At 40.0% G+C, this 26011-nt stretch overlaps 1 protein-coding gene across 10 annotated transcripts in view; it reads right to left on the bottom strand.

Annotated features, from left to right (window-relative positions):
* Positions 1 to 1687: 1687 nt before the first annotated feature.
* PPM1L (protein phosphatase, Mg2+/Mn2+ dependent 1L) overlaps positions 1688 to 26011 on the bottom strand; it is a 398542-nt gene continuing 374218 nt past the window's right edge. For all 10 annotated transcript variants that reach the window (XM_077160934.1, XM_077160931.1, XM_077160928.1 and 7 more), the window contains 2 exons: positions 14951 to 15112; positions 1688 to 11691 (listed from right to left, as the gene is read on the bottom strand). In XM_077160934.1, coding sequence (XP_077017049.1) covers positions 11345 to 11691; positions 14951 to 15112 — 509 coding nt within the window. In that variant the 3' untranslated portion in view covers positions 1688 to 11344. The remainder of the gene's footprint in view (positions 11692 to 14950; positions 15113 to 26011) is intronic.

Below are 26011 nucleotides of genomic sequence, written 5' to 3'. Positions count from 1 at the left end.
TGAATGTCTGCATTGTCAACAATGTGTTCGTGAGGTTTCTCTACTTTGCTTGAGCCAAAACTGTCAACATCTCCCAGTAATGCTCAACCTCTAGTATTTCTATTCCACTCTCAACTCCATAGCAGCCACTTTCTGTAAAGCATTGGGTACTCACCTCCTGCACATATGCACAAAGTGCTCAACTGAGGACTCACAAGCAGTCTACACGTAGACTTCTGAAGCTCCCTCTCTGTACAAGTCGACAGATTCTAGTCCCTTCAATTTTCCCAAACTCTGATTTCTGCATCCTCAGTTCAGTCCAGCTCTGCTTGTGCTCTAACTAGCTGTGCCACAATAAGAAAACTATCCCTGCACAGAGCTGGGGTGATCATGGGCAACTTGGTGATTTCCATCTCTTTCAGGGATTGTTACCTTGTACTGTCTGTTGCCCAATGCCTGAAAACAGTTGCCTAAGATATTCTGTCCAGTTTTATAGTTGCTTACAGTGAATTACCTCGTCCAATACCAGTTATTCCACCATGGCCAGAAAAGGACTACCTGCCGAATCCTTAATAATTTTTGAGTCTTTGGTGTGAGTTATTCCTGAGGCCCCGTTAAAATTCTTACAGTTGCCCTTGGATTCCATGAGGCACCACTAAAATCATTATATTAAAGTCCCCTTTGTGCTTAAGCAATGAGGGTCTGCTGCTACCTAAAAACAAACAAACAAAACCACAACAAGTAAACTGTCACTATTATGTATCTAAAATTAAACAGAAGTAGGGAGGGAGAGAATAGGATAACCTATCGTTTATGTGAAGATGGGATCTGTGTGGCTCTTGATCTCTGATTCTTTGGTTATGAGGCTAGTGTTGGAAAAGCCCATAATCTGGTAGGAAACACCCATCCTGAAACCTTTAGTCACACCCCTGTTTTCTATGTTAGAGTTTTTACCCAGAGAAAAGCCTGGAAGACCGGAATTTGTTGGCTGCATTTTACATCCTGGCTATCAAATTTTATTTTTTAACAAAAAGGAGAAAAATAACCCAAGGTCACATTTTCCTGCTTTGTTATACCCAATTCCAAATCCAGCAATTGGTGATTGATTTTTATTGTTCCTTATGAGGGTTGCAGACCTTTTCCTCTTTAGAGTACCTAAGAATAATATTACATGTTCATGTGTATATATATTTGGAGACAGCTTGAATTCGAATGTCTCCAAATTTCCCAGTTCCTTCCTTTATCTCGTGAATAGCTTTCAGATGGATATTCTGTTCTGAACACTTTTCTCAGAGGTGTGTTATGCCATGTTGCTGGAGTCTGCATGGATGTATAGCTAATCTAACCCTTATTACCTAATACCATGTAAACTTTGCTGATGAGGCTGATGAGGTATAAAACTGGCTGAAGATTGTGATATGTTAATAAATTTTTTGTTGTATACATTTGTACACATTTTAAAAATTATGCTGTTTCAAACCACAGCCTGTTCCAAATGAAAACACCCAAAGTCTCAATATGTCAAATCTCATACTTCTGTTATACTTTGGTCTTGTCCCCTGCCTGTGAATTGGTTCTGTGCAGAAATACATAGAATCCCAACTTAACAGCCAACCCAAAGGTATGGAGAAATTGTAAAATTCCAGAATAGACCTTAGAATGGAAGATGAGTTCAACCAAAAGAAAAGAATAGCAGCAGTCCCATATATAAAGTCCAATAACATTAATGTGTTTATTTTTGTTTCAATCTTGCCATCAAGGGTGAATTTTTAGCCGTTCATTTTGTATACAACACAGAATCAGTGATTGCATGAACACATTAGTCTCTACAAAGCTAAATCTACCCCTAGCACATACTGAAGGGACCTGAAGGACACACCATGCATCTTGAGTGACCGTGCACTGCCACCTACTCTGAGCTCTACTATAGTTAATGCTACAACAAATTGACATTTTAACTTTGTTTGCAAATGTCTCTTAGAGACAAATATAGAACAGTAGGTATAAAAACCTCTGAAGAGTACCAAAGTAATAAGATTTTACCAAGGTTTTGTTGTGTTTATTTATCACGGGTAGTTTTCAGGGACTAACTTGCCAGAAAGACTGATTGATTTGAGTAGAGTTATCTTGCCCTGTGATTTAATTGTTAAAAACCATTCAAAGATTCCTAAAAGAAAGCACTGTCTAATAAATAATGGATCCCAATATCTTTTTTTAATTGAGTTTTAAAATAGCAAGAAAATGCAAATAGAAAAAATCTGTGAGGTTGAAACTGATATAAATAAAAGCTTATACAAAGTCACTGTTTCAAGATTCAGCAGGGTAAGAGCTCACAACTTTTGACACAACACTACTCAAATTTTTTCCTTTCTCTTTTTTTCTCTCTCCCCTATTCTTTTCTTCCCTGCTTCCCTTCTTTAATAATGGGCTCCACATAAGGTTTTCATCTTACCAAATGAGAAATTGGCTTGACAACTGGAATTTAATTTTGTATATTCTCATCATTAAAAACAAAACAACAACAAAAGCCACTTCCATCACAATGATGCACTGAATACATTTCTTAACATAATTCAGTAATAACAACTATTACTTGGATATAAAAGCTCTTGGCATAAACAGGCCGAGAGGTCTGGGAAGATGACCAGGCAGATGAAGAATTTAGAAAATAGTAGCTCCTGTGGTTAAAAATTAAAGTCTGGTATTTAGTTTTGCTTTGCCATATAGAAAATAGATCTTCCTATTTCAATTCAAAATACAGAACTTAAATTCCATGTCTAGTCACTGGGACGTGTAAAGTAACTATGGAGACCAAATTTATGGTTTAAAAAATCTGGCATTAGGTCTTCTGTTCATGTATGAAATCAAGAAATACTTGTGTTCCTGAAACATGTTAATTTTCTATATAATGGAGTCACAAATTTACATACTCAGGAATACTGATGATAAACACTCTTGGTTCTGGGTTCTCTTTTAGGGCACGAGGTTGCTATACTATATAATCTTTTGGGAAGAAAATTAAAAATAGCTGTGGAGAGATGTTCTCAATCTTCCCTATTCTCCTTTTGTGTGGTTACCTCTCTGGAAGGGTCCTGAAGAGAGACCAGCTGGTTTTGCACACCAGCTGCTGGTCCTCTGGGGGAAGCCCTCCCGAGGTGTCCCCCGCCCTCCCCAACGGGACAGTCACTGCCTCTGCCTTCCTTCCCGGGGCCTCCACGTCTCCCCTCCCCTCTCCATTCTACATATTACAAGTGACCTAGTAATATAGAGTGTTCAGCTGATCAGTTTGCTTGGGTATGGGCAAGTTATTCCTAATCTCTCACTACTCACTGTCTAGTACGTGAAGAATTACCCTAATTTTGCCCTGTTCTCACAAATCTAAACCCACTGGAGGAAATTATGAGGGATGACAATCCTCACCCATTCAGCCAATACTGTTATAATATCTGTGAGGCCCCCACTGGGCTTCTGTGTGCCAATATGGCAGGGACAAAGCCTGTGTGCCCACCACCTGGGCTTAGGGCAGTCAGTGGATGGCAGGTGGTAAATGCTCTGAAAGTTTTTTTTAATAAAGAGAGAATAAAATATGCAAGCAGGCTTATAGGAAAAAGGGACTTTCCCAAGTCAATCTGTTCTTGGGTAGGATCAATCTGTTATAAATGCAATGAAGCTTGTAATTTAAAAAAACACCTTGTACATTTTGTATATAGGAACAATGTATGTGGGCATAGTTCATGTTAGAGTATTTGAAATTGTTTAATTACTATGTTCCAGGCTTGTGTGGAAAAGAGAATCATCATTTTTCTGAGCTTGCTTAACCTTCTTTGCTTTTGTTTACTTTTTCCTTGACTGCCCATGGGAATGTTGAATCTTTACTCAATAGATTACAACTCTGTCATCTGAACTGAAATATAAACTGAAAAAAATTTAGTTGATAGCAATGTTTCAATGTAAACATGCATTTCACATAAATTAAGAAGGGCAAACTACTTTCTAGAATAGAAGCAAAAGTTATGGGTTTTCTCCATTTTTGTATCTATTATCCCATTTTTTGAATATGTGCCTGAGATAAAAAGATAATAAATATAATAAATAAATAGAGATACATAAAGACGGTTTGGTTATAGTCTTGAAGCCTGACTAAAGGGAGCATTCTTGCCTAATGTTCCATGGTTCTAGGCTTTCCACACCCAGCAGGGTTTATACCTTTTCATTACTCAAAAAAGCAGTCACCATTTGTCCTTAGATATGCTAAGACAGATGGGAATTTAAAGTGTATTCAAGAGACATATTCTCTTGGCTTAGAGATGTCTAATACATCATTTTTACAGGATTAGTTTTTTTTAAAAAGTTATATGAGCAAACATGACCTTTTGCATTAAATGGATTAGAAAACTCCCTAAGAAGCAAAAACATTAAATCGCTCTGTAGTTTGTTTTTGTGAAATCGCCTGTTTTAAATTGAGTACTCACTGGTATTCATGTTGGCATTTGGAAAATTATAAGTATGTTAAAATTCTCTCTCAGTTTTAGCTGTGACTATGTTTATCTGACTTCAGTTTTATTTGGACACCAAAATGGAAGGTCTATAATTAAGCCTATCTTATCTCTTAAAATTTTTTTTTAATGGATATTTCTTCCTAAAAGATGCAAAATTTCTAAGAATTCAAGGTAAAGTCACATCCAGGATTTGTGAACAACAGTGGACAAAATAACTTAGGACAGTCCAAGGGATTTAGGAAAGCAATATATAAGTCCACATTTATCCATTTTCATTGGGAAAAGTGGAATAAGGAATGTAATTTTACTAACCACAAATAGCTAAGAATGTTACATTTTCTTACTTCAGTATCATTTCAACACAAATATCAGGGAGCCTGATTCATGATAATAAATATAAGGGCTTCTTTTCTTAATTTATTTCCTTTTATGTTCTTTTTTTGTTTTTGCATGGGCTGGCACTGGGAATTAAACTCAGGTCTCTGCAATGGCAGGCAAGAACTCTACCTGCTGAGCCACCATGGCCAGGCCCTTTTATATTCTTTTGATGTTACCTTTCATATGTTCTTAATTTTTTTTTTTTTTTTTTACATTCTGATTTAGACCACATTGGAAACTAATTTTTCAGTATTTCATTAAAATATTCCAAACTATTTTCTTAAACGTGATTCCATTTGTGCCTCAGTCCTATAAAAAGGGGGCTTTAAAATTCTGTCTTCATTAACACATGAACAAAGCCTGTTATTTGAGTAGGTCAAAGTGGGAACAGCAGCCTTCCCCAGATTCACGTGCAGGTATAAGAAATTGCTGTTAAATATAACCTATACATCGTAAGAGTTTGATAATCCAAATTTTTGATAGCCTACTTTTTATATTTTTAATGCTTGGATAATCTAAAGTTTTTTCCCCCCAATTCACTGACTATTAATCCTTACTACCTTTGCTCCTGCATAAACACATTTTAAATCATTATTAAAATATAAATGTTTTTAGATATTGTATAATACCACATTTAATTTCTGAATTGGCTTATGGTAAAGGGTGATTGAAGAGTATGTGGTTGGTACACATTCCCTCTCCTACAGAGGCCGGTGACCCAGGCAGATCGCCCTGCACCCCTCAGCCCCACTCCCCACAATCAACGACCAGACCCATTCACACAATCTGCTTGTGTTCAGAGCTAGGGATGCTGGCTCTTGGGGGATTTCAAGATTCATTTGGATTAGGTAAATGTCAGATGGGATTTGGGGGTTAATTAATGTCAGATTACAGGACTTCCAGAACACATGGATCTACATCTCTAAATATAATCTATACTTTTGCTGCATGCTTGCTTTTTGGTGGAAATTTGAAGTGTGAGAATGCCTTATGGTGATTTGGTAAAATGAATGGTTACTACATGCTGTCCTCAAAGTATTTAACTTGGATTTATTAAAGAGATTGTACATATGAAGGGGTGGCTATTGCTAAACACATAAGACTTATCATAATCAACCCTTGGTTTAACAGTTTGTAGCTTAACAGTGGTAAAAATAAAAAGTAATGGACAGAGCATTAACATTACCAAGAATTGGCAAAAAAGTTTACATATGAGAGAATGTTTATACACACATATCTAATGGAAGCCTCATGGTATTAACTGTCCCCTATCTTCCAAACTCTGCTGTTTTACTTATTTTTTAAAATTCTTTTGAATAAAGAAGTGTGTTTCTAAATATTGGCTATAATTTTAAATTAATAACTTTAAATTCATTGTATACCTTTTTTTTTCATGGGCAGGCACCAGGAGTTGAACCCAGGTCTCTGGCATGGCAGGCGAGAACTCTGCCTGCTGAGCCACCATGGCCCTGCTCTGTGTACCATGTTTTAAACGAGATTTGTTTCATCCATCTTTCAGGATTATCTCTCTTATTTTCCCAAACACATTACCCAGGTTGAGAGTGATAATTACAGAGCTACAGTCAAACTTTACATTTTAGGAAGAAGATAATTTCCTAAATTTAACTATATACATAAAATGTGAAAGGTGGGATGACATGGGAAAGAAATTTTAGAATGTATGAGTTCTAATTGATTGTAAATAATTTCACTGAATCTGGAGAGAACAAAGAGAGTCAAGTGTTAATATTTTATATTTCCATTATTACACAATAGAGAACTAATTTTAAAAACCTGTTAAAATTTTAAAAATTAAAACCAAAGATGCCTTTTTCTTTTTCTATTAAAATATTTTTGAACTATTACATAGTGATGACATTTAAAAATATTTATTTCGATTCAATCTCCAAAGCAAAAATAACTCAAAAAAAAAAAAAAGCAACTGAAAATTCTTGTAATGAATTTGAGAAATGCCTAGCTCTTGTTTGCTATTCATGTTACCGAGGGAGATGATGTTTAGAGGTTCAAATATGTTTAATGGGATTCTGCTATTTCACATGAACTTTCGTTCTCAATGTGAGGTTGTTATTAGTCATAGTAAGTCTTACTCTTTCTTAACATTGCTTTTATGAATGAGTCAGCTCTTTATATGAAAGGATTAATGCTTCTAAATGGCAAGCTGTACTGCTACTACTATGAGTCACGGTGAATGAAAAACAGCAATACTTTGATATACCAGAATATCTGAAAGTGGGTTCTGTGGAACACTATACTAGCTCTTTGGAATGTTACTAGATATTACTAAAAAAAAAAAGGGTTCTGTTGTCAGAGTAATTGGGGAAACCCTGGGCTAACTGAAGTTACACAGGTAGTGTGCTCCTCCACCCCTACTCCTGTAGGACATTTAAGTCAGAGCTTTTCATGTGCTTATATGCACTACCTTTCCAAGACAGTATGTTTCCCAAACTCATTTGGCCCCAGAACCCTATATTTGGAAGAGCATCTTTGGAACTTGTGTTCTGTGGACCCCTGGATTCTATTACTCCTGCACAGACATCTAGATATCAATGATTTAAAACAGAGGCAATTAAACAGGCTCCGATGTGGTATCTAACAGTCATGTCATTTCTCCAGAGCTGGCTCAGGAATGCTGGTGTGGTATGCTAAGGCAATTTGGGGCGGTGGGGATGGGGTGGGTGGGTGCATGGTAATATTAAGGAAAGTCTAATGATAGGCCAAAAGGAAGAAAAAAGGTATTTCTGAAATCATCAGAAAATAAAATCTCAAAGTATTATGTTTATACTTTCAAATGAACAATAAAATGTTGCTCTTTCTAAACCTAAATCTTCTGAGCTGGACATAGTTGTAAGAGAGTTAGATGATCTGGAAAGTATTCGGGGGAAAGAATCAGGAAAGTCAAGGTATACCTGGCAATGGAAAAAGTGATCACTTCCTTTTTGAATCCCTCATGCATTGCCAGATTCCCAGTGATCCATTCAAACAGAATAATCAATTTCCTAGAATCACTTTGGGTTGAATTGAAACAATGATGTCATTGCTGTCATTTAAATTTAATCCTGTTTCCCATTTGTACAAAATGTATGTGGGTTGAAACCAAGGTTTTATACTTAAAACTAGGTAATTGTATTAAACAAAGCCTGTTGTAAATTATCTAACTTGTACATGCCTCTTCACAATACTCCCTGTAATACTCTTATTACACACACAAAATTCAAGACGCCAATCCCTTTAATCCACATCAAGGAATAGAATGGAGCTGCTGGTTACCATTAATGTGTGCTTATTCCACACAGTCATGTTGTATGAAAAGAGTGACTTCAGAGTCAAGTGTCTTGGGCAAGTTGGTCATATAAAATTAATGCAGGTTTTGGGGACTGGCTTTGGAGTTTCTTATATAAGTATTGTTTATTTCTTTGATTAAAGAATTGCAATACAATGAATTTAAAAAAAAATTTCCCTGCCCCAATCTCAACCCATTTTAAGAGTACAAATTGCCAGAGGAGCAGCAGCAGAGCAGAGCATTAATAAGGACCAGGGCTTGGCATCTTGCTGGGGGCTCAGAAGCATGAGGTAGTTCCCAGCTTCCTTTCTAGAAGACTATAAAACCATCTTCAAATGTGGCACCATGGGTACTACTGGCAATGCGAACTTGGGCCAGGAAGTTTAGGCAGCCTCAGGTGACAATTCCAAGGCTTTGGCAGTGCTGTTTAGGGAAACTTCACCTCCAAACTTCTCAAATAAATTTGCCTAATGGCTAGATTCAATCTTCCCTGACCTCTAGAGAAGGGGAGCAGCCAGTGTGCCACTGGGCATCCCAGGAGTCTGTCTGCAGACCTGCCAAGCTGGGAAAGCATCAGGAAAGAAGAACTATCAAGAGGACACATAGGAAGGGAACAAAACACTCATTTTAGATTAACTGTTAATCAAAATGCTACTGTATTGCCAAGAACTGCTATCTTTTAAAAATCTACAAGCCAAGGAGGGGAGGGGAAGGATGTGAAGAGGCAAAAAGAGAGTGTGGAATCACACACACCATTTGGTCAAAGTCAGGCATGAATTAATTCTACAAAGCAAAATTTCAACGATGATTTGTGAATCTCAACTAGAGGGAAAGTTATGCAATTCCTACACTCAGCACCATTTATTATGAAATTTTACAGGGTAATCACTAATTTACTAATTTAGAAGCTTTTCTTTTTCATCCTCACCAAAATGTTACTATTTTCATTTTAGACAATTAAAATGATCATTGAATTAAAAATGATTTTCCTTTGTTATTATGCATTTTGGTGTTAGGTTAAAAATAAAAAAGTGACTATGTACTGTGATAATGTTGAAACCAATTATTCATGAATTTCAGTTAGATGCAGGCTTTGGTAACACTCCAGAGTCAGGACATCTTAAATCTCCAAGCAAATTCAGGCCACCTGGCCTGATGTGTCCCATCACTGATCACAACCAGCATTTATTTCCCATATGCTATTCCCCGCTTCCCTCCCCAAGCATACATATCCAACGTTCAGTGTCTCTCAAAAGGCAAACACTTTAATCTAAAATGGTGGCAGATATTTTGTACTACAACATTCTATGGCTAAAGAAATAACCAAGATTCTAATACTAATGCTGGAAAACACAGTGTCCAAAAGTAAGCAGAGCTCTTGGGAAACTATTATTCTCACTGCAGTCAATGAAGGTAAGTGTTCAGAGGAATTAAGGCAGACCGTAGTCTTTTACAGCCACAGGGATTTTCATCATCCCAGATCTTCTCCAGGAATCTGCTTCAGGAAAACTCCACAACTAAATGGGGGACAGGGGAAGGGGAGTGAACTGGGCCTGTGAGAAGTTGTTGACAAATGCCTACTTAGAAAGAACAACACACAACTGATACCCTGCCTTTTCAGACACGAAGGGTAGGGATGCAAAGAAAATCTTATTTGGCTGTTTGAGTTGCGTCAGTCAGGCAAACAGGATGATCCAGTATTTTCTATAAATTAACTTCTAAAATACTGAAGCTGGAGACAAGACTTTGGTGACAGGAAATGGAGAGCAGCAAGCCTGGTCCCAAAATAACCTGGACCATTGATCAATATGATTTCACTTGAACTCCCAGTCAGCTAGCTGGGTTGGACACTGCATTCAGGGCCCCAGGTGTCCCTTTGCTGTCTCCTGGTCAGGATACATGAGACAGGCCTGCATTTGCATGGGGAAAGCTACCCGGTGTAATTTGCAACCAAATATTAAACACTGCTGCCTTCCCATTGCAAAGGAAAAGCACATCCCAGTTGTTTACCACCGAATTCCAAACTATGGCTGGGAACTCTGTACCCAACTTCAAAGAATACTGACAGGTGGGGAGGAGGGCATGCTTCTAGACTGCTGCTTCTCAGAACACTGCTTGAAAGGTACTTGAAAGCTACTAGGATGGGGGCGGGGGGGGGAATGAAACGTACGAAGACTGGCAGCTGGAGTTCCATTCAGGGTGGTAACCTTACCAGCACACTCCTTTCTCTCCCAGTGCAAACAGCAGACTTCCCAAGGGGCACTGTGACTCCTTCCATACTGTTTTCCTCTATCTATCCTTAAGGACAGAAAGAATTATGGTTGAGTACCAGCATTGTGACTTGCTCTTTCACACTTCCCCCAATATGGTTTCTTGGTAATATAAGAGGAAAATTGGTAGTGTTTGGGATGAAGTTTAACAGCTGCCCACTACATCAGGCAAGGTGTAAGCAAAAGGTTACTAAGGTCATGCACGATTAGGATAAACTGCACAAAGGCTGGTCAGGTGGCACACAAAGTCTATTTAACTAACAAAAGGGGCAAAGGAGAAGGGTATTTTTTGCTATGAAGGCAGCTGCCACTGATCCCTCATCCTCCCCACTCCACTCACTCTCCAAGAGCAGCCAAGGAAAATAATAAGCCATTCCAAATCTGCTTCTGGGAGCAGAACAACTGGGCTCAGGAGGACGAGACAGTTATTGGCAGGACAAACGCTAGCTCTTGGCAGAGAGGTTGTTGCCCACAGCCACAGACTCACAGGTCCCGCTGGGGCTGCTTCCCACAGCACTTGGGAGGCCTGCCCTGCCCACAGCGCCAAAGAGAGGACACAAAGGCTGATGTCAGGGGAGCCCTGAAAGCGACCTAAAAAAGAATCTTAAAAGGGAGAATATATGGCACATATGCTGTTCACTTGGTACATGTGAATCTACAGCTATCTATTTATATATTTTGCACATCGGGTGAAAAGATTCAGAACACATGAAAAAAACATTTTCCAGCCTCTCAAATACATTGGCCAAGAGTATTCTCTGTTCATCACCGAATATAGACCTAAGACCACCAGGGAGGGGTATAGCCATGTCTGGGATGGATGATCCTAATTATAACACCCACACCCTTCACTACGTTAAAAGAGACCAGTGTGTTGCAAGTCCTTTAGTCTAAGACAGCTGAGGCCCCAGAAGGGTTCACTGCTCTTCTGCTTTGTTGCTATTCCTGAATTTTACCACCATGACTGTTATGTTGTCAGGGCAGCCTCTGTAAAATGACTGTAAAACTATGCTTTTGGCTCCAAAGTGAGGTTCATCCAAGCGCTCCTTGATGAATCGAACAGCTTCTTCATTGCTGAAAGCATCCCAGAGGCCATCTGAGGCCAAGATCATGAACTCAGGCTGGAGCTTGTCCAGGTCAAAGGTCAGGATATCTGGATCAGGGATGACCACGTTGAGATTTTTCAGTGGATAATCCCCTAGGGACCGAGACATGGCCAAGATCCCCTGGACTCTCCAGGAGCCATTAAAACTGATGAAACCACCTGCAAGGAGAGAACGCATCCGTTAGCTTGACTGGCTGACATCTCAGCACCTGGTCCAGTCTGGGTGCATACCTGTCAGGCTGACCTACTGGGCATAAGCTGGGGCCACGGGTAGTTTCCTCTACCACCACTGCCAATTCTGTGGAGCGTTTGCGTAGTTTGGGGTTTGACACTCTTTCTGTAGATCCCCATGCTCTCATCTTTCATCCTGAAGGCATTCAAGAATATATAAATAAGAAGCTATGGGTTGGGAATGAGTATGGGGGAGGGCATCAGTTTTAATTTCTCAACACCTTGGTAGCTCAGTGATTGGCAGAGGAAGGGTGGCTCTAGGGAGCACGAGGATGCTATAAGAGTAGGCAAAAGAATGCTGAAAAGGCAGGAGGATAAGCATCAGAGACATCCACTGCAAGACACGGGTTGGCCTGAAGGCATTGTTTGGTGTGCCTATCTAGATTTCAAAACAATCCCCCGAATAAGGTCAGAATTAAAGAAAAGCACATTTTGGCAACATGGTTAAAGGCTCAGACTCAGGGAACTGCTTGGATTTGATTCCTGGTTCTGTCATTTCTAGCTATGTGTGACCATGGATAAGAAATGATCTCTCTGATCCTTGGTTTTCATGGCTGTAAAACAGTCCCCATTTCACTGGGTTGTTGTAGAAATAAAGGAGTTATGCCATATGAATCACTTAGCACAATATTTAAGCATTATATACACTCAGTGATATTACCTATTATTGTTATTTCTTTAAGGGGGATAGAACTTTGTTGATTCACATATCATTTATCAGATATTTATTAAATAGCTACTTGGTACAGGGCAATGAATATGAAATTACATAAGATCCAGACCCTTCTCTAAAGAAATAGACAGTCGGGCAGGAGAGATAAGCTCCATGTATTAACAGCCAAGCAAAAAGCTGTATTCTTGCAGAGGGAGACTAATACCTGCTCAATGCTGTAGGCAGATGGAGGACGGAAGGGATGACTTCTGGTTTTGATGATCAGGGATCAGAGGGAGATTAAATCTGGGTCTTGAATAACGAATAGGATTTCCATGGACAGACATGTAGTGAGAACATACCATTAAGTACAAGCAGGCAAGAGCATAAGCACTTGAGTTGTACAGAACTGGGTTTCAATTTGGTCTCACCCTCCACTAGCTGTGTTGAGTTGGGCAGGCAACTCAGTCTTTTGTGAGGCTCAAGTTCTTGGTTGTAAAATGAGGGTAAAGCCACTGACTTCATAAGGTAAAGAGAACTATGTATAAAGTGCAAGGCTTGGTGCCCGGCACACAGTGAGCACACGATAAATAGCAGCTGATATTACTGCTGTGGTTGTTGTTGGAACCACTGTAGGGAGTGAAGACAAATCAACATGGATTTGGCCCAGACCTGTTCCACTTACTGTCATGCTAAGCAGGAGGGGGAAAGAGGTCCAGAAGGAAGGGCTGGGTCAGAGAAAATACACAGGAAGAGGGTAAAATCAATAATTGTCCCTTAAGTCATGCTACAAAACATACCTTTGACCAAATGACATAAAAGAACACAGCAGGTTAGCCTAACCTCCTTAGAGACAGAGTCCAAATTTGCTTCTATAAAGAACCAGTGCATGGGTGTGGTGTGGGGAGAGATGGTGTGTGTGTGGCCGAGGAGAGGGAGGATAAAGTGTGAGTGACATTTCAGAAGAGGGCACTGGGTGCTAAGATGACATTTTCAGATGTGTCGTGTGCACATCCCCGTCTGTGTTCACACGAGAGAGTGGGCTGCTTCTTAAATTCCGGGTCACAGCAGGCTGTTATGTGTATGTAGATAGTGCAGTATTTTACTCATACTGTCTGGAGCTCATCAAAGCTTGGTAGAGGCTCCTGAACACCATTTGTTCCATCCCATCAACAGCAAACCTGACTAAAGCTTTCATTAAAAATTATTCTGCATTTCAAGCATTCACTGAAGCAGGGGGTTATAATAAAATTCAACATTTTTTGATCCAACGGTACAGTTTCCTCCTGCGAGAGCTCAAATGTTGATTAGGTTCTGGGCAGAACCTGACCTGTAGAGATTGAGAGTCAACCTGTAGATTAACCCAGACAGCGGGGGCCGATCCTAGCCAGAGATGTAGCATACTTATTCCCCTCTAGCTGTCAGACCTGCTGCCTTGCATACCATGCTCAGCCTACATGCTGCAGTTGTTAATCTCGGGAGAAAAAAAAATTCCTCCCTTGCACAGGTATGAAGGAATTCTCCAACAAATTTAATTATGAAAATGTAATAATCAAATGCAAATCCTTCTTCAATTCTTTGCCCAAATGTCACCGTCTTAGTGAGGCTGACACTGATCACCCCCTATTTAAAATTGCAGCTCCTTGCCATTCCCCATCCCCTTACCTGCCGTATGTCTTTCCATAGCATTTAACACCTTCTAACATACTATATAATTTGCTTATTTTTTATGTTATGACTATTTGCCCTGCCTCCCCAACTCCAGAATGTAAGTTTCACGAGTATCTTTTGGGGGGGGGGGGTTGGGTGCAGGGTGGGGTTCATGGGCAGGATTGCTGTATCTCCAGCCCCTAGAATATTGAATAAATGAGTAAGGCACCTTTCTATGAAAGGTTTACTCAGTCGAGGCACTGTGCTGGGTGATGGGGGTATAACAGATGAACAGGACCTAGTTTCTGCCCTCAAACAGCACACAGTCAGGAAGGCAAGACAGATAAGAGAGTCAGGAATGAGCATACATTGTGAAAGGTGACAGAAGAGGCCACACAGTCTGCTCGGGAAAGACAGTGAAGGGGCTCTAACCCAGAATGTGGGAACATTTGGCACAGTATGGAAGGGAAGCCTCCACTGACATCCTTAAACTGAAGGCCAAATAACTGTTAGCCACTGGACAGTGGGAATAGCACCTGCAAAGGCACATCAGAAAGCAAGATTCTGTTGTGGAATGGTTAGTAGTTTTGTGTGGCTGCAGGGAAGGGTGACATGGCAAGAGATGAGAATAGGATGGGGCATCGGCCCAATGATCTTAGCTTTCAAACTTGAGAAGGGCTTCTTTGGCCCTTTTGGAATGTTTGGCCATGAAGAAAGGCAAAATCAGTGGCCATTTATTTGATAGGAAATCTTACAAAGTCTCAGCCACTTCAACAGCAGCCTCTGTACTGATATATTAATGATTGGGTAACCGAACATTTGAACCCCCTGGAGCTCCTTGAGCAAGCTGTCTTGTCCACCAGTAAGAGGCGCTCACAGGCTCACCAGCTCTCTTTATTCTCTTTCGCTCCTTCAGTTGGTAAGGCTTGTGATCATGAGACAAAGGAATGGCGTTCCCATCCTTGTCACACAGGACCCCACGTGAGTCACCCACATTGGCCACGGTGAGGTCTTTATCTGACAGCAGAGCAATCAAACATGTTGTGCCTGAAAGACAGAAAAGAGATGCAGTGTAGAAGGTCAGCAATGCATTGAGCTCAGTTGCTTTTTGTGGTTACTAGATTCTTTAGTCATTAAAACCACTCCTGCTGGGTGACAATTTGATTCCAGCCACTCTGGGAACGATGGTCGTTCATTTCAACAACACTGATCAAACCTGACAGTCAATTTTCTTAACCATGTTAAAGTGTCACTGAAGTGGGCTTACATTTTCTCAAGTCACTTTTGTCTCTGTTACTCTAAACACATATTTTTAAGATTAGGAGAGACTCAAAGTCGGCTTAAAGCTTCAGACAATTAAAATGTTTTCTCCTTCTCATTGGTGTGAGTTTCTTCAATGGTGAAGCCCCCATTTAAAGAAGGGAGGCTGGGGTGGGGGTGGGGTGGGTTCCCCAGATGAAGGCCTGGGAGAGCTAGGAAATGACAGATGTCAATGGCCAGGTCCTGTGGAGCCTGGAGGGAACTATGCAGTCTGGAAAGCTGAAGCTCGCCTAAGCAAAGTCTGACAGCAAAGGCTGGTGGCCAGAAGTAGGTCAACTTCAGGGTGTGGTGGGAGCAGACTGTGAAGGTAGAAGCAGAAAAACCTAAGGTGATGACAGAAATGAGGCTTAGCTACATAGGAAACGGGGTTTGGTCAGATCAGAAGGGAAAAAAGACTGGAGACCTGGTTGCCTGGAGTCCACATAAGACAGAAAAGGACACGCTCTCCTCAAATCCTTTTTGGAGTGAGAGTGGATAAAAGCAAATACAGTTGAACAGTCTGGTCTAGTTAGAGCCTGCCCTCACAGCCTGCCTGTGCTCCCTCCTCTCTTTCTCCTCCCTCCCTTCTGACAGTGTCACCACGAGCATGCAAATACCTGCTAAATGCAGAACCCATTAATCTCTTACTCCAAACTGAATAACTACTTTACTTATTAAAATTATTCATTAATTAGGTTTATTAAAATTACCCTCTTCATTAAGAAAGTCATATTCTATAACAAAGAATGCACACTGCATCTAAACAGCCCTTTAATCTTCACGGAAAAAAAAAAGACTGCATTCTTAGATAGGCATAAAGAATAAATACACGTTAATATCAACAGAGGGAGAATAATTTGAATAATTAGCATATCAGCTACTATTGTTCTCTTTGAAATTCTATGTTTAAGCCTATTTAACTTAAACTTTCCTTGATCAGAAGTGGACATGCATGGAATGTTGGTTAACTCAAGATTTCTGATATGAAAAGCCTCGTGAAAGAAAAAAAAAGACTAATTTTAGGAATTGTCATGGCAAATTTTTAACTTAAACAGCTATAAGAATGAAAATGTAAATAGAAGCACAATTCATAAAATTAGGAATTCTTTTCTCAGTTTTTGATATCGGTTGCATTTTGGTCTGCTACATTCCTCTCACTTTGTTCTCAAGCATCTCATGGGGTTAATTTGTCTGGCACAATCTAGCATAAATTCCCTTATAAGGTATATTCTTAGCTTTTGAAAGGTAAAATGAAAACATTATTTTATTAGATATGCTATGGTTTGGAGAAGTAAATCACTGTAACTCTCGGAGCTGTCTCTCCCTTTCCTTCTCACCCTGCATCTAGGTGGGTATGCCTCTGACCTTGATCAGCTTCCATTAGCATCTAAGTCTATATGCCTCTAGCCTGGTTGATGCTCCTCAGGCACAAACCAACTGCCAAGTAGGCATTTCCATTTGCCTGTACCACCAGCACCTCAAAGTAAATACTCACGAAAGGAAACTCATCAGCCTCCAAACCCTGCCCCAACACATCTGTAAACCTCTGCAATGCCCTATCTTGTCCATGGTACACCATTTACCTAGTTCCCATCATCCTGAAACCAGAGTACTATACTAGACTTTTCTCCCTGTTCCTTAGTCCTCTCATTTTCTATGGCCTATATATGCTGCTTTGTAAAAACTTGTCCCCATGACATGCAGGGGTTAAAGTCTCCCTGGTGACATGGGAGATGACTCCCAGGGATGAATTCAGACCTGGCACCATGGGATCAACAATTACATCCTGATCAAAAGGGGGGAAAGAAGTATAATTAATAAAGTATCAGTGGCAGAAAGAGTTCAAGTAGAGTCGAGAAGTTACTCTGGAGGTTGCTCTTATGCAAGCTTCAGGTAGACTTTGCTACCTATCATAACCTGCCAACCCCCAACCAGGGCCATTCCAGCCAATCCTAAAGAACACCTAGGGAAATATATAAGATTCCACAAGGGTTCCAGGCACTAGAGTAACTTTCCAGAAACTGACAACCTCCAGATGGGTCCCTGGTCTAGATAAGTCCTGAAACCTAGCCCAGCCTCTCCAGAACATCAGATAGTTCCATCTACCTATACCACATTAGTGACAGACCCTTCCAATATGGAAAATGTAAAAATGCCATAGCCCAAACACCCCTAAAGAGAGGATGGAAATATCAAAGGTGATGGTGGAGTTATACAGAGAAGACAGGATTTAACAAACGAATATGCATGCTGAATCATTAAATTGATATCTCTTTTAGTCTCCAGTATTTTAGAGCAGCTAGAAGTAAAAACCTAAAATTGTGAAACTGTAACCCATGTCAAGGTCCAAAATATGTTCTACAATAATTGTGGTGCTGTGCTTTGAAATTTATAGCTTTTTTGTATATATGTTATTGTTCACAAAAAAGAAGGAAAAATAGTAGATTGTGATGATAAAAATGTATTTAAGCTCTCTAGCCTCCTCTATCTGGAGCAGCTAGAAGGAAAAATATGAAAGGATCATATGGTAGCACATGACAAATTCTGGGTTCTGTCCTGTAACCACTTGTTGAAGACGGCTTTGAAAATTATTGCTTTTTTATTTCTTTGCTTTGTATATATGCTATACCATACAACAAAAAAGTTAAAAAACAAAAACAAAAACAAAAAACAAACCTGCCCCCTACTCTCTATCTCTAAGCTTACTCTATGAATTCAGACTCTCATTAATTCTCCCTGTCTCCCTGCTTCTAGTTCATCATCTACATTGTCATTGGAGTGATCTTTTAAAACACAGATCTCCTCACATCAGTCTCCTGTAGTGATTCTCAATCATCTATGTAAGTATATTTCAAATTATTTTCTTGCTGCAGGAATCAGCCCAACCTCTTTTCAAAAAATAAATCTTACATGGCAGCTCAATACAGCTAACAGATCAATGTGGAGCTGCTCTGACTGAAATGGGTGCAGGGAGGGGCCCGGAGGTCAACCAAATGCTTCCCGCCTTCCTCACATGGCTGAGGACAATTCAGAGCATGACCAGAAAGCCACTGGCCTATGGGGAAAAGTCCAAACTCTTTAATACAGCATAAATCCCTCCACCCTCTGCCCTTCCACACTGTACGCTGGCCACAGGGAACTCAGGGAGAATCCTCGATGGCACTGGTTTCCTTCACACCCCTGGTCCTTCTGCTTAGAACACCTTCTCCCACCCCCCAGCGTAAAGTCGTTAAGACCCCCCTAAGGTCCTGCTTTCCATTATCTCACTAAGGGTACCCTTGATGATGGTGAGGCAGAGGAAAGGAATGCAAAGAAAAGCCCATGGTGCTGTCTTGAAATAGATATTACAATGGTTATTTTACCAAATAATCCCAGAATTAAAGATCAAGCTAAACAGGGAAAGCAAATCTCTCTATCTCTTCCAATATCAATCAAAACATTCGAACTGTCCTTCTAAATTTCAGAAAGCCAGGGGAGCCAGAGTTAGGTAAATGTTTAAAAAACATTCATTATAGCTAGTATCTTTTTTTTATTATATAATATAATATACATACAAAGCAAAGAAAGGTAAAGGCAATAATTTTCTAAGCAGTCTTCAACAAGTAGCTACAGGACAGATCCCAGAGTTTGTCATGGGCTACCATTCCATCATCTCAGATTTTTCCTTCTAGCTGCTCCAGAACATTGGAGGCTGATAGCTAGTATCTTATGTGGAATATGACAATCTGGAGGCTTAGTCTATGCCTGGAAGCGGGTGTAGGAGAACAAATTTAGAAAGTATTTCTACCCTTTGAGGGCCATTCCCTGCCCATCTCCCTTATCCTTTGTTGGTAGAAGCTACCTCCTCCAACAGGATCTGAAAATTCCAAATACTGCTTTCCTAATCTCCTAATGTGACTCAAGGGTACACCTTTTGGGGGCTTCTGGAAAACTATCCCTCTCATAAAAGAGACATGATGCAGAAAATGATCTGCTTTTTGGCCCACTGATGGTCATCCCGTGTTTCCCAGAACTGTGGCAACCATCTTGCAACTATGTGGGGAAGTGCCTGAGTCAAGGCAACATGCAAAGTGGCAGAGCTGAAAGGAAGAGCCTGGGTTCCTGAGGACATCACTGAACTTCAGACCCAACCTACAGCCATCCTGCCTCTAGAGCACTTGTTCTGTGAGAAAATAAGTGTCTTTACTCTTTAAGGCTTTTTAAGTTGGATTTTTTTTTGTTCCTTGCAGTATCCTAACTGATTTATGGATTCATAGTTTAATACAGGGTTTACAAAATATTGATGAGAGATTGTTTTACTCACAAGTTGTTGGGCATACTTATGGCCTGCCAAATCTTTTTTTTTTTTTTTTTTTTTTTTTTTGCATGGGCAGGCACCAGGAGTTGAACCCGGGTCTCCGGCACTGCCAAATCTTTTGTCAAGAACACAATCCCACTGTTTTCACGGGTAAAGATGATCTAGCTTATAACACAGATTTCAGGAATGTACAGCTTTGAGAAAGTAGGCACTTCTTATGGTAGCAACAGAGGAGACCTGGTCAAACTGGGTGAGCCCCAAATGGGGAGAGCTCCTGGGCAGTGCTCAGTATCACAGAACTGTCTCCATTTCCCTCTTTCTAGAAATCTGCCCATACCCTGGGTGGGACTCATGTGGGTCTGGAGAAATGATGCATACAAAGCAATGCAGAACACCTGGATGTGGAGACCTGAGCATTAGGAGACTTCACTGTTAGCAACTCACTATTTGGGCTTTGTAGTCCTAGCCAGGGACTATAATATAGTTTATAATCTAATCTAATATTACTTCAGAGAACAAACTGCACCATTGTTGAGGAGCTTGAGAAAAAGCATTTTACTTAAGAGAAAATGGAAAAGATCACTTTTTTTCTTTTGTATGTTTGAGAAAAAACACCAGTAAGTTTCTGGCTATTAGTTTTGAGATGAAAGTCTATCAAAGTATTATTTATCAAAAATACTCGGGGCAAAACATTACTTAATTTTGAATGTCAGTATGTGCAATAGTAACAATTTAATCTAAGTGAGCATTTCATTGCCAAGCTGGGAGAGATCTTGGAAATTTCACCTAATAACTTCATTTATAGATAAAAAATTTAAGAAAGTTGCTCCAAAAGCCTAATGAATTTCCCTCTTCTACTATATGTTACTTCCTTTTAAAACAGAATAGTTAGAAAAACAGACTCATCTTCAGGCAGAGTCCAAAACATCCATTTAGCAAAATCCTTATTTTCTAAAATATGGACTGAGTAGAAGGGGGCTATACTCAAGGAGCTTTGAGACTAATAGGACAAATGTGTGAACTACTAAATATAATAAAAATAAAATGAAATGACAAAGCTAATTAAGTGAATTCACTTAGATTAGTCTTTAATCCCCTTGTTGAATGAGTCTGTCAAGTTATTTAACTTTTAAGCCTCAGAAAATGACACCACAATCAACCAATTGCTCAAACTAGAAATCTCAGAATCATCCTTGGTTTTCATATTTTCCTCATTCCTGACATTCATTCTTTCATCCAGTTCTATCACTCTAGCCTTTAAAATACATCTTAAATCCTTCCATTTTCTTTTCATAGTTTCGACTTGAGCAAACCACCATCATTTCAGCCAGTTTGCTATTTCATTGTGAGAAACAGTGGTGACCAGGTCCCTGCCTAAGCTTTCCAGTATCATGCCATGGGGCTCTCTCCCTTGCTTATAGCCTCTCTTCTATTCTCCAAACACGCCAAGCCCTTTATCATCCATGGGGCTTTGTATTCGCTGTTCCCTCTGCCTGGAATGCTCTCCCCTGTCCTTGACATTGACTGACGACATGCATTGTGATGTCTTAGCTCAAAATTGACATCCTCAGAAGCCTTCTCTGATGGAGATCTTGTCTCCTCTCTATTTCCTTTATTGTCCTCATAACACAAAACATGCAAACATCTTGCTTATTTATTTAACCTATTTGTTTAATGTCAACCTCCTCCTGTAAAATGTAAACTCCACAAGGGTAGGCATATTGTCTGCTGTTTCCTACTAAAATGTTGGTGTCCAGAACATTGCAAGCACTCACCATTTGCTGAATAAATGAATCGATGGATGGATAGATGGATGAATAAAAAATCAGAATTTCTTTGGTTCTGACCTGACATTATGCTAAGCTCTGTATGCTTTTCTCTGAGCAGGTCAACTCAGTTCAGTATGATACCATAGATTGTTGTCTCTTCCAGATCCTGATTGCCATAGCAGGGAGCTACCCAGTTGTAGTAAAATACATTCTATACACGATCAAAATATGAAGACCTTCCTGTGTGTTCTAATACATGGTCATATGTACCCCGCTGGTAAGGCTCAGGCCTGCCCCTTGTTCTTTCCTCTAAAGGACCTGATTCCCAGTCCAATGCAAATGAGGGCTTATGCCCTCTCCACAGCTTCTCAAGGGGTGGCCCCTTGGGAAGTGATAAAGGTACTTCATGGTGGTCAGTACATGAGCAATCTGTCTGCTTCTGACCTCAATTTGTACTTTGCAAAACAGGCACATTTTGCCATGTCTTGATAATTCTCATTTTCCTTAAAGGCAAACACACAAATGCAAAATGTTTATTAATCTGCTCTATTTAGAACCAGCATTCTCTCAACCAGTTTAATTTTTGCGTTGCAGAAAGAGTGAAGGTATGCAAGAAAATCAATTCTGACTTATCTAAATATTTTGGTTGGATAATATTAGGCACTTAGTTCATTTGATGAGCTTGAAAAAATGCAAATGTTAATGAAGGTTAAGTAACTGGTGGATCAAAGCACCTTTTAAAACCCTAGTTATAAATAATCTTAACACTTTCTCAGCTAAATTAATAACAAAGTAGTAATAACAACAATTTGTTCAGTGAAATTCCGCAGAGTCTTACACACACACTTGCAGCTGATTTTCTAATATCTAGGAGGAAGAGAGGGGAGGGCAGATACTATTCTTCCTTTTAGGATATGAGAAAAATGGGACTCAGAGGGCTCATGTCTTATCCATGATTACACGCTCAATGCACATTACATGACTAAATGGCTAGAAAACCTGGGAATCCAGAACTATTACTTTAGTAATAATAACAATGATGGTCCCTACTGCTTAAACATTTTACTATATGCTAAACCTTTATTTTGTTATATACCTTGATCCACGCTACCCATTTTACAGATTAGAAACTAAGACTCAGGATAACAACTGCCCAAGATCACACACCGGGACCCTCAGACTCCACTAGGCCACTCCATTAATAGCCAGCATTATACTATTTTTCTGCCCTATACTATTTTTCCCCAGCCCCCAGAAGCGTTGATTTCTGTGACCAGAATCCTACATTTTTGCATTTTGAATGATCCCATCAACTTACCCCCTTTTGAAGGTATTGCAGTATACACTGATGCATATACACAATATTACACAGTAATACACAGTATTACTGATAAATCAAGAAAAAATGTGATCTGTGTGCCATTAATTTCTTTTACTATAATTGTGACTGTGTTAATTTATACAAAACTGGTACATTTAAAATTCTCAATAATGATCATTATAGAAGGCTTAGATTAGCTGACCTCCAGGGTCTCTTTCAGTTTGAATATTCTGCTGGTCTCGAATTGGGATTGCAAACTTCAATGCTTTGAGGGAAGCAGGCCAGGTGTAAAAAAACCTTGTTACCCTCTTTGAGTAGCTTTCCTCCCTCCCTACTTTTGATAGGTATGTAGGTTCTAAAAATATTTTTCTACTCTAAGAAAGGGCAAGCATGATGATGGGTGACAAATGGCATCTGGTTTCAGTGCTGGGGGCTGCAAAAAGGAGTTGTGGCAAATTCAAGGGCATATACTAAGGGGGCAGCAGTTCCTTAACTCCAAAGATATTGTCATGGGGGAATGCAGAACTGTGAACAGTTCTTCAGATTTTTCAAGGGATGCCATTTTTATGTGAACTCTCCTAATTTTTAAATGTTGGCAACTTTTATTGTTAAAAATCCATGCAAGTCAAATAAAAGGCATTTGAGGGTCAAGTCTGGGCTAGCAGTTGGTGCCCCTCTATTCTTGAGCTTTATCAAAATTATTGTCCATAAGACACCTTAAATAATAGGAGTGATGACAAAGAAACCTTATACTTTGGTCTGTCTTATGCATTTCTGATCTATTCTATTCTGGCATTCAAGTCTCATAAATCATTAGCTAGAGTGGAATTATCATAACCCATTTTATAAATGCATATGTTGGCAAAGAGATCTTAGATAGTTGCTTCAGGTCATGTGGTTGGTTAGGTGAAAGGGAGGGGAGGGGAGATTGCAGTGACCGGGTTCCGAGGCTCAGGGCAGTGCTGTCGGCCTCACATCTCATGGCTACTTAGCCCCCTACTGACTGCTCATCAAGTGCAATTCCATTTACATGTCTTATTTATGATTCTTCAACCCATCACACTGTAAGCCCCTTTGAGCGCCAGGGCTTATTCACAGCTGTATTCTTATAACAGCACTTTGCACACTGAAGACTCATAATACTTGGAGGGAGGCTAAGGATTGGGGTGACGGGGAGGGCAGGGGGTGCCTTCCAGCTTGCACCTTGTACAAATTGTACTATTTGTATATTTTACAACTTTGCTACTATGCAAAGTATAGTCTAACCAGGAATATATATATATATATACTTACAAAAATATTAACAGGGTTATCTGTGTGATAGGATTTTGGACCATTTTGTTTTCTTCATATTTTTCTATATTATGATAAATTGAACGTGTTATTTAGAACTACAAGTTATTTATAATGTTTCAGGAGCATCTCTACTGCATAAAGCAATGTTTACAAATATACAACAGAAAAAACAGGACTGACAGCCTTGATTACAGCAAGTAAGTGGCACAGGTATAAAATAAAGACTCAAAGGAATAGCAGTGACAGAGATGATAGTAGCACTATTAATAGATAGTTCAAGTTTAGATTCAGATTCGACCCAAAACTATCCACTGGTAAGAGACAAGTGAGCCTTAGCTGCCTTTAGGCCCCCTGTGCTGCCTTCCTCATCTCTAAGCGGCAGTATCTACGTCTACACAGAGTAAACCAATCTGCTCCTGGGGGCCAATGAAGACCCTTCACCCTTGGTGTAGACACACAAGTGTGATTTAAAAATTGGACTCATGAGAATGTTTATTTTATGACAGATCACTTGACTGCAACACTTTTAGCAAGATGTTTATTGTCTGGGTGAGCGATACAGCAATTTAAGTTTTGCTTGGAGTGGGGGACAATGTGGAGGAAAGTTCTGTGTTTTATAGCCGTTTTTTTTTTTTTTTTTTTGCATGGGCAGGCACGGGGAATCAAACCTGGGTCTCTGGCATGGCAGGTGAGAACTCTGCCTACTGAGCCACTGTGGCCTGCTCATAGCCTATTTTAATAATACACGTGGACACTCACTCACACAATGCCAGCTCACTACAGTGATAGCAATTTACCTCTCTGGTAAAAAGTCTTTTAAAAAGGAGTAAGGTGAATTGCAATTTTTGCTCTTTAGGAGAGAGAGAAAGAAAATGGGGGGGGGGAGGGTAACATGGGGGAGGGGGAGAGAGAAGGGGGCAGACAGAGAGAAGGATTCAGTGAAGGTGTTGTAACAGCCAAAGGGCCGTTCATTATACATAGCACAGGAGAAACAACACGTTTAGACCATGTGGAGAAAAAGGTTTATCTTGTAAAGGTTCCACAGTGAATCTTAGCTCAATAACACAATTTCAGGGCCTGGATGACATCAGGGCCTGATAACCGACAGAAATTATATCGGTGTGCAGTACATTGGAAGAAGAGCAGGCAAAGCTGGCCATTAAAGAAAGTAATGTGCGGGTACGATAAGATCACTGTCAGCAGGCGCCTCCAGCCCCCCCTTCCACAGCCCAGGCTGCCATCAGTCATGGCTTGGTCCTGAAATACAGATAAAGCACCAGGCGGCTCTCAAATACGACTGTCAGGCCCCAGCCCCTGTTGGCATAATCTTTTAAGTCCCCCAAAGTTTAACCTGCTTAGAGCTTGTTCACCAGTCTTTCTCCCGATAATTAACGCCACAGCAGAGATACACCTGTCTTACATCTGTCGTCTGTAAGACTAGTGTGAACTCTGATCTTTCCTTCTTTTCTCCTTTTCTCTCTTCTCTATTACCCGAGTCCTTGCGAGCCCTGCTTGAAATTTTCTTGGCGGAAGGCGATGTGCGTGGCTTGGCTAAGATAATTACTTCACATATTAGCCTACCTCTGTGTGGGAGACTATTAAATTAATTAATGATTCATACTACAAACCAATAGCTCAACTGGAATGAGTAGTAATGAGTCTGAAAGTTATTTTAGGATGAGAGCCTTGATGGAAAGTGATTGGAAAGAAATCTGTGTGGATGGACATGGGCAGGGCAAAATTCTGAAAGCTATCTTTTATTGAGCATTCACTATGTGTCATGCAATATGCTAAATTGGCATATATAGTTTCTTTAATTTTCCTACCATTATTCCCATTTTACAATCCCCATTTCATAGATGACAAAACTGAGATTAAGTGATTAGCACAAGATCTAACAGCTAGTGAGGGGCAGAACCCATCAAGTCTGTTGCCAGTTTTGCGTTCAACCTTTAGTCAAGGCA

Source organism: Tamandua tetradactyla, chromosome 5, assembly GCF_023851605.1.
Source record: "Tamandua tetradactyla isolate mTamTet1 chromosome 5, mTamTet1.pri, whole genome shotgun sequence".
Classification (NCBI taxonomy): domain Eukaryota; kingdom Metazoa; phylum Chordata; class Mammalia; order Pilosa; family Myrmecophagidae; genus Tamandua; species Tamandua tetradactyla.
Note: the sequence above shows the minus strand (reverse complement) of the source record. Positions and strands in the feature narration are given on the sequence as shown.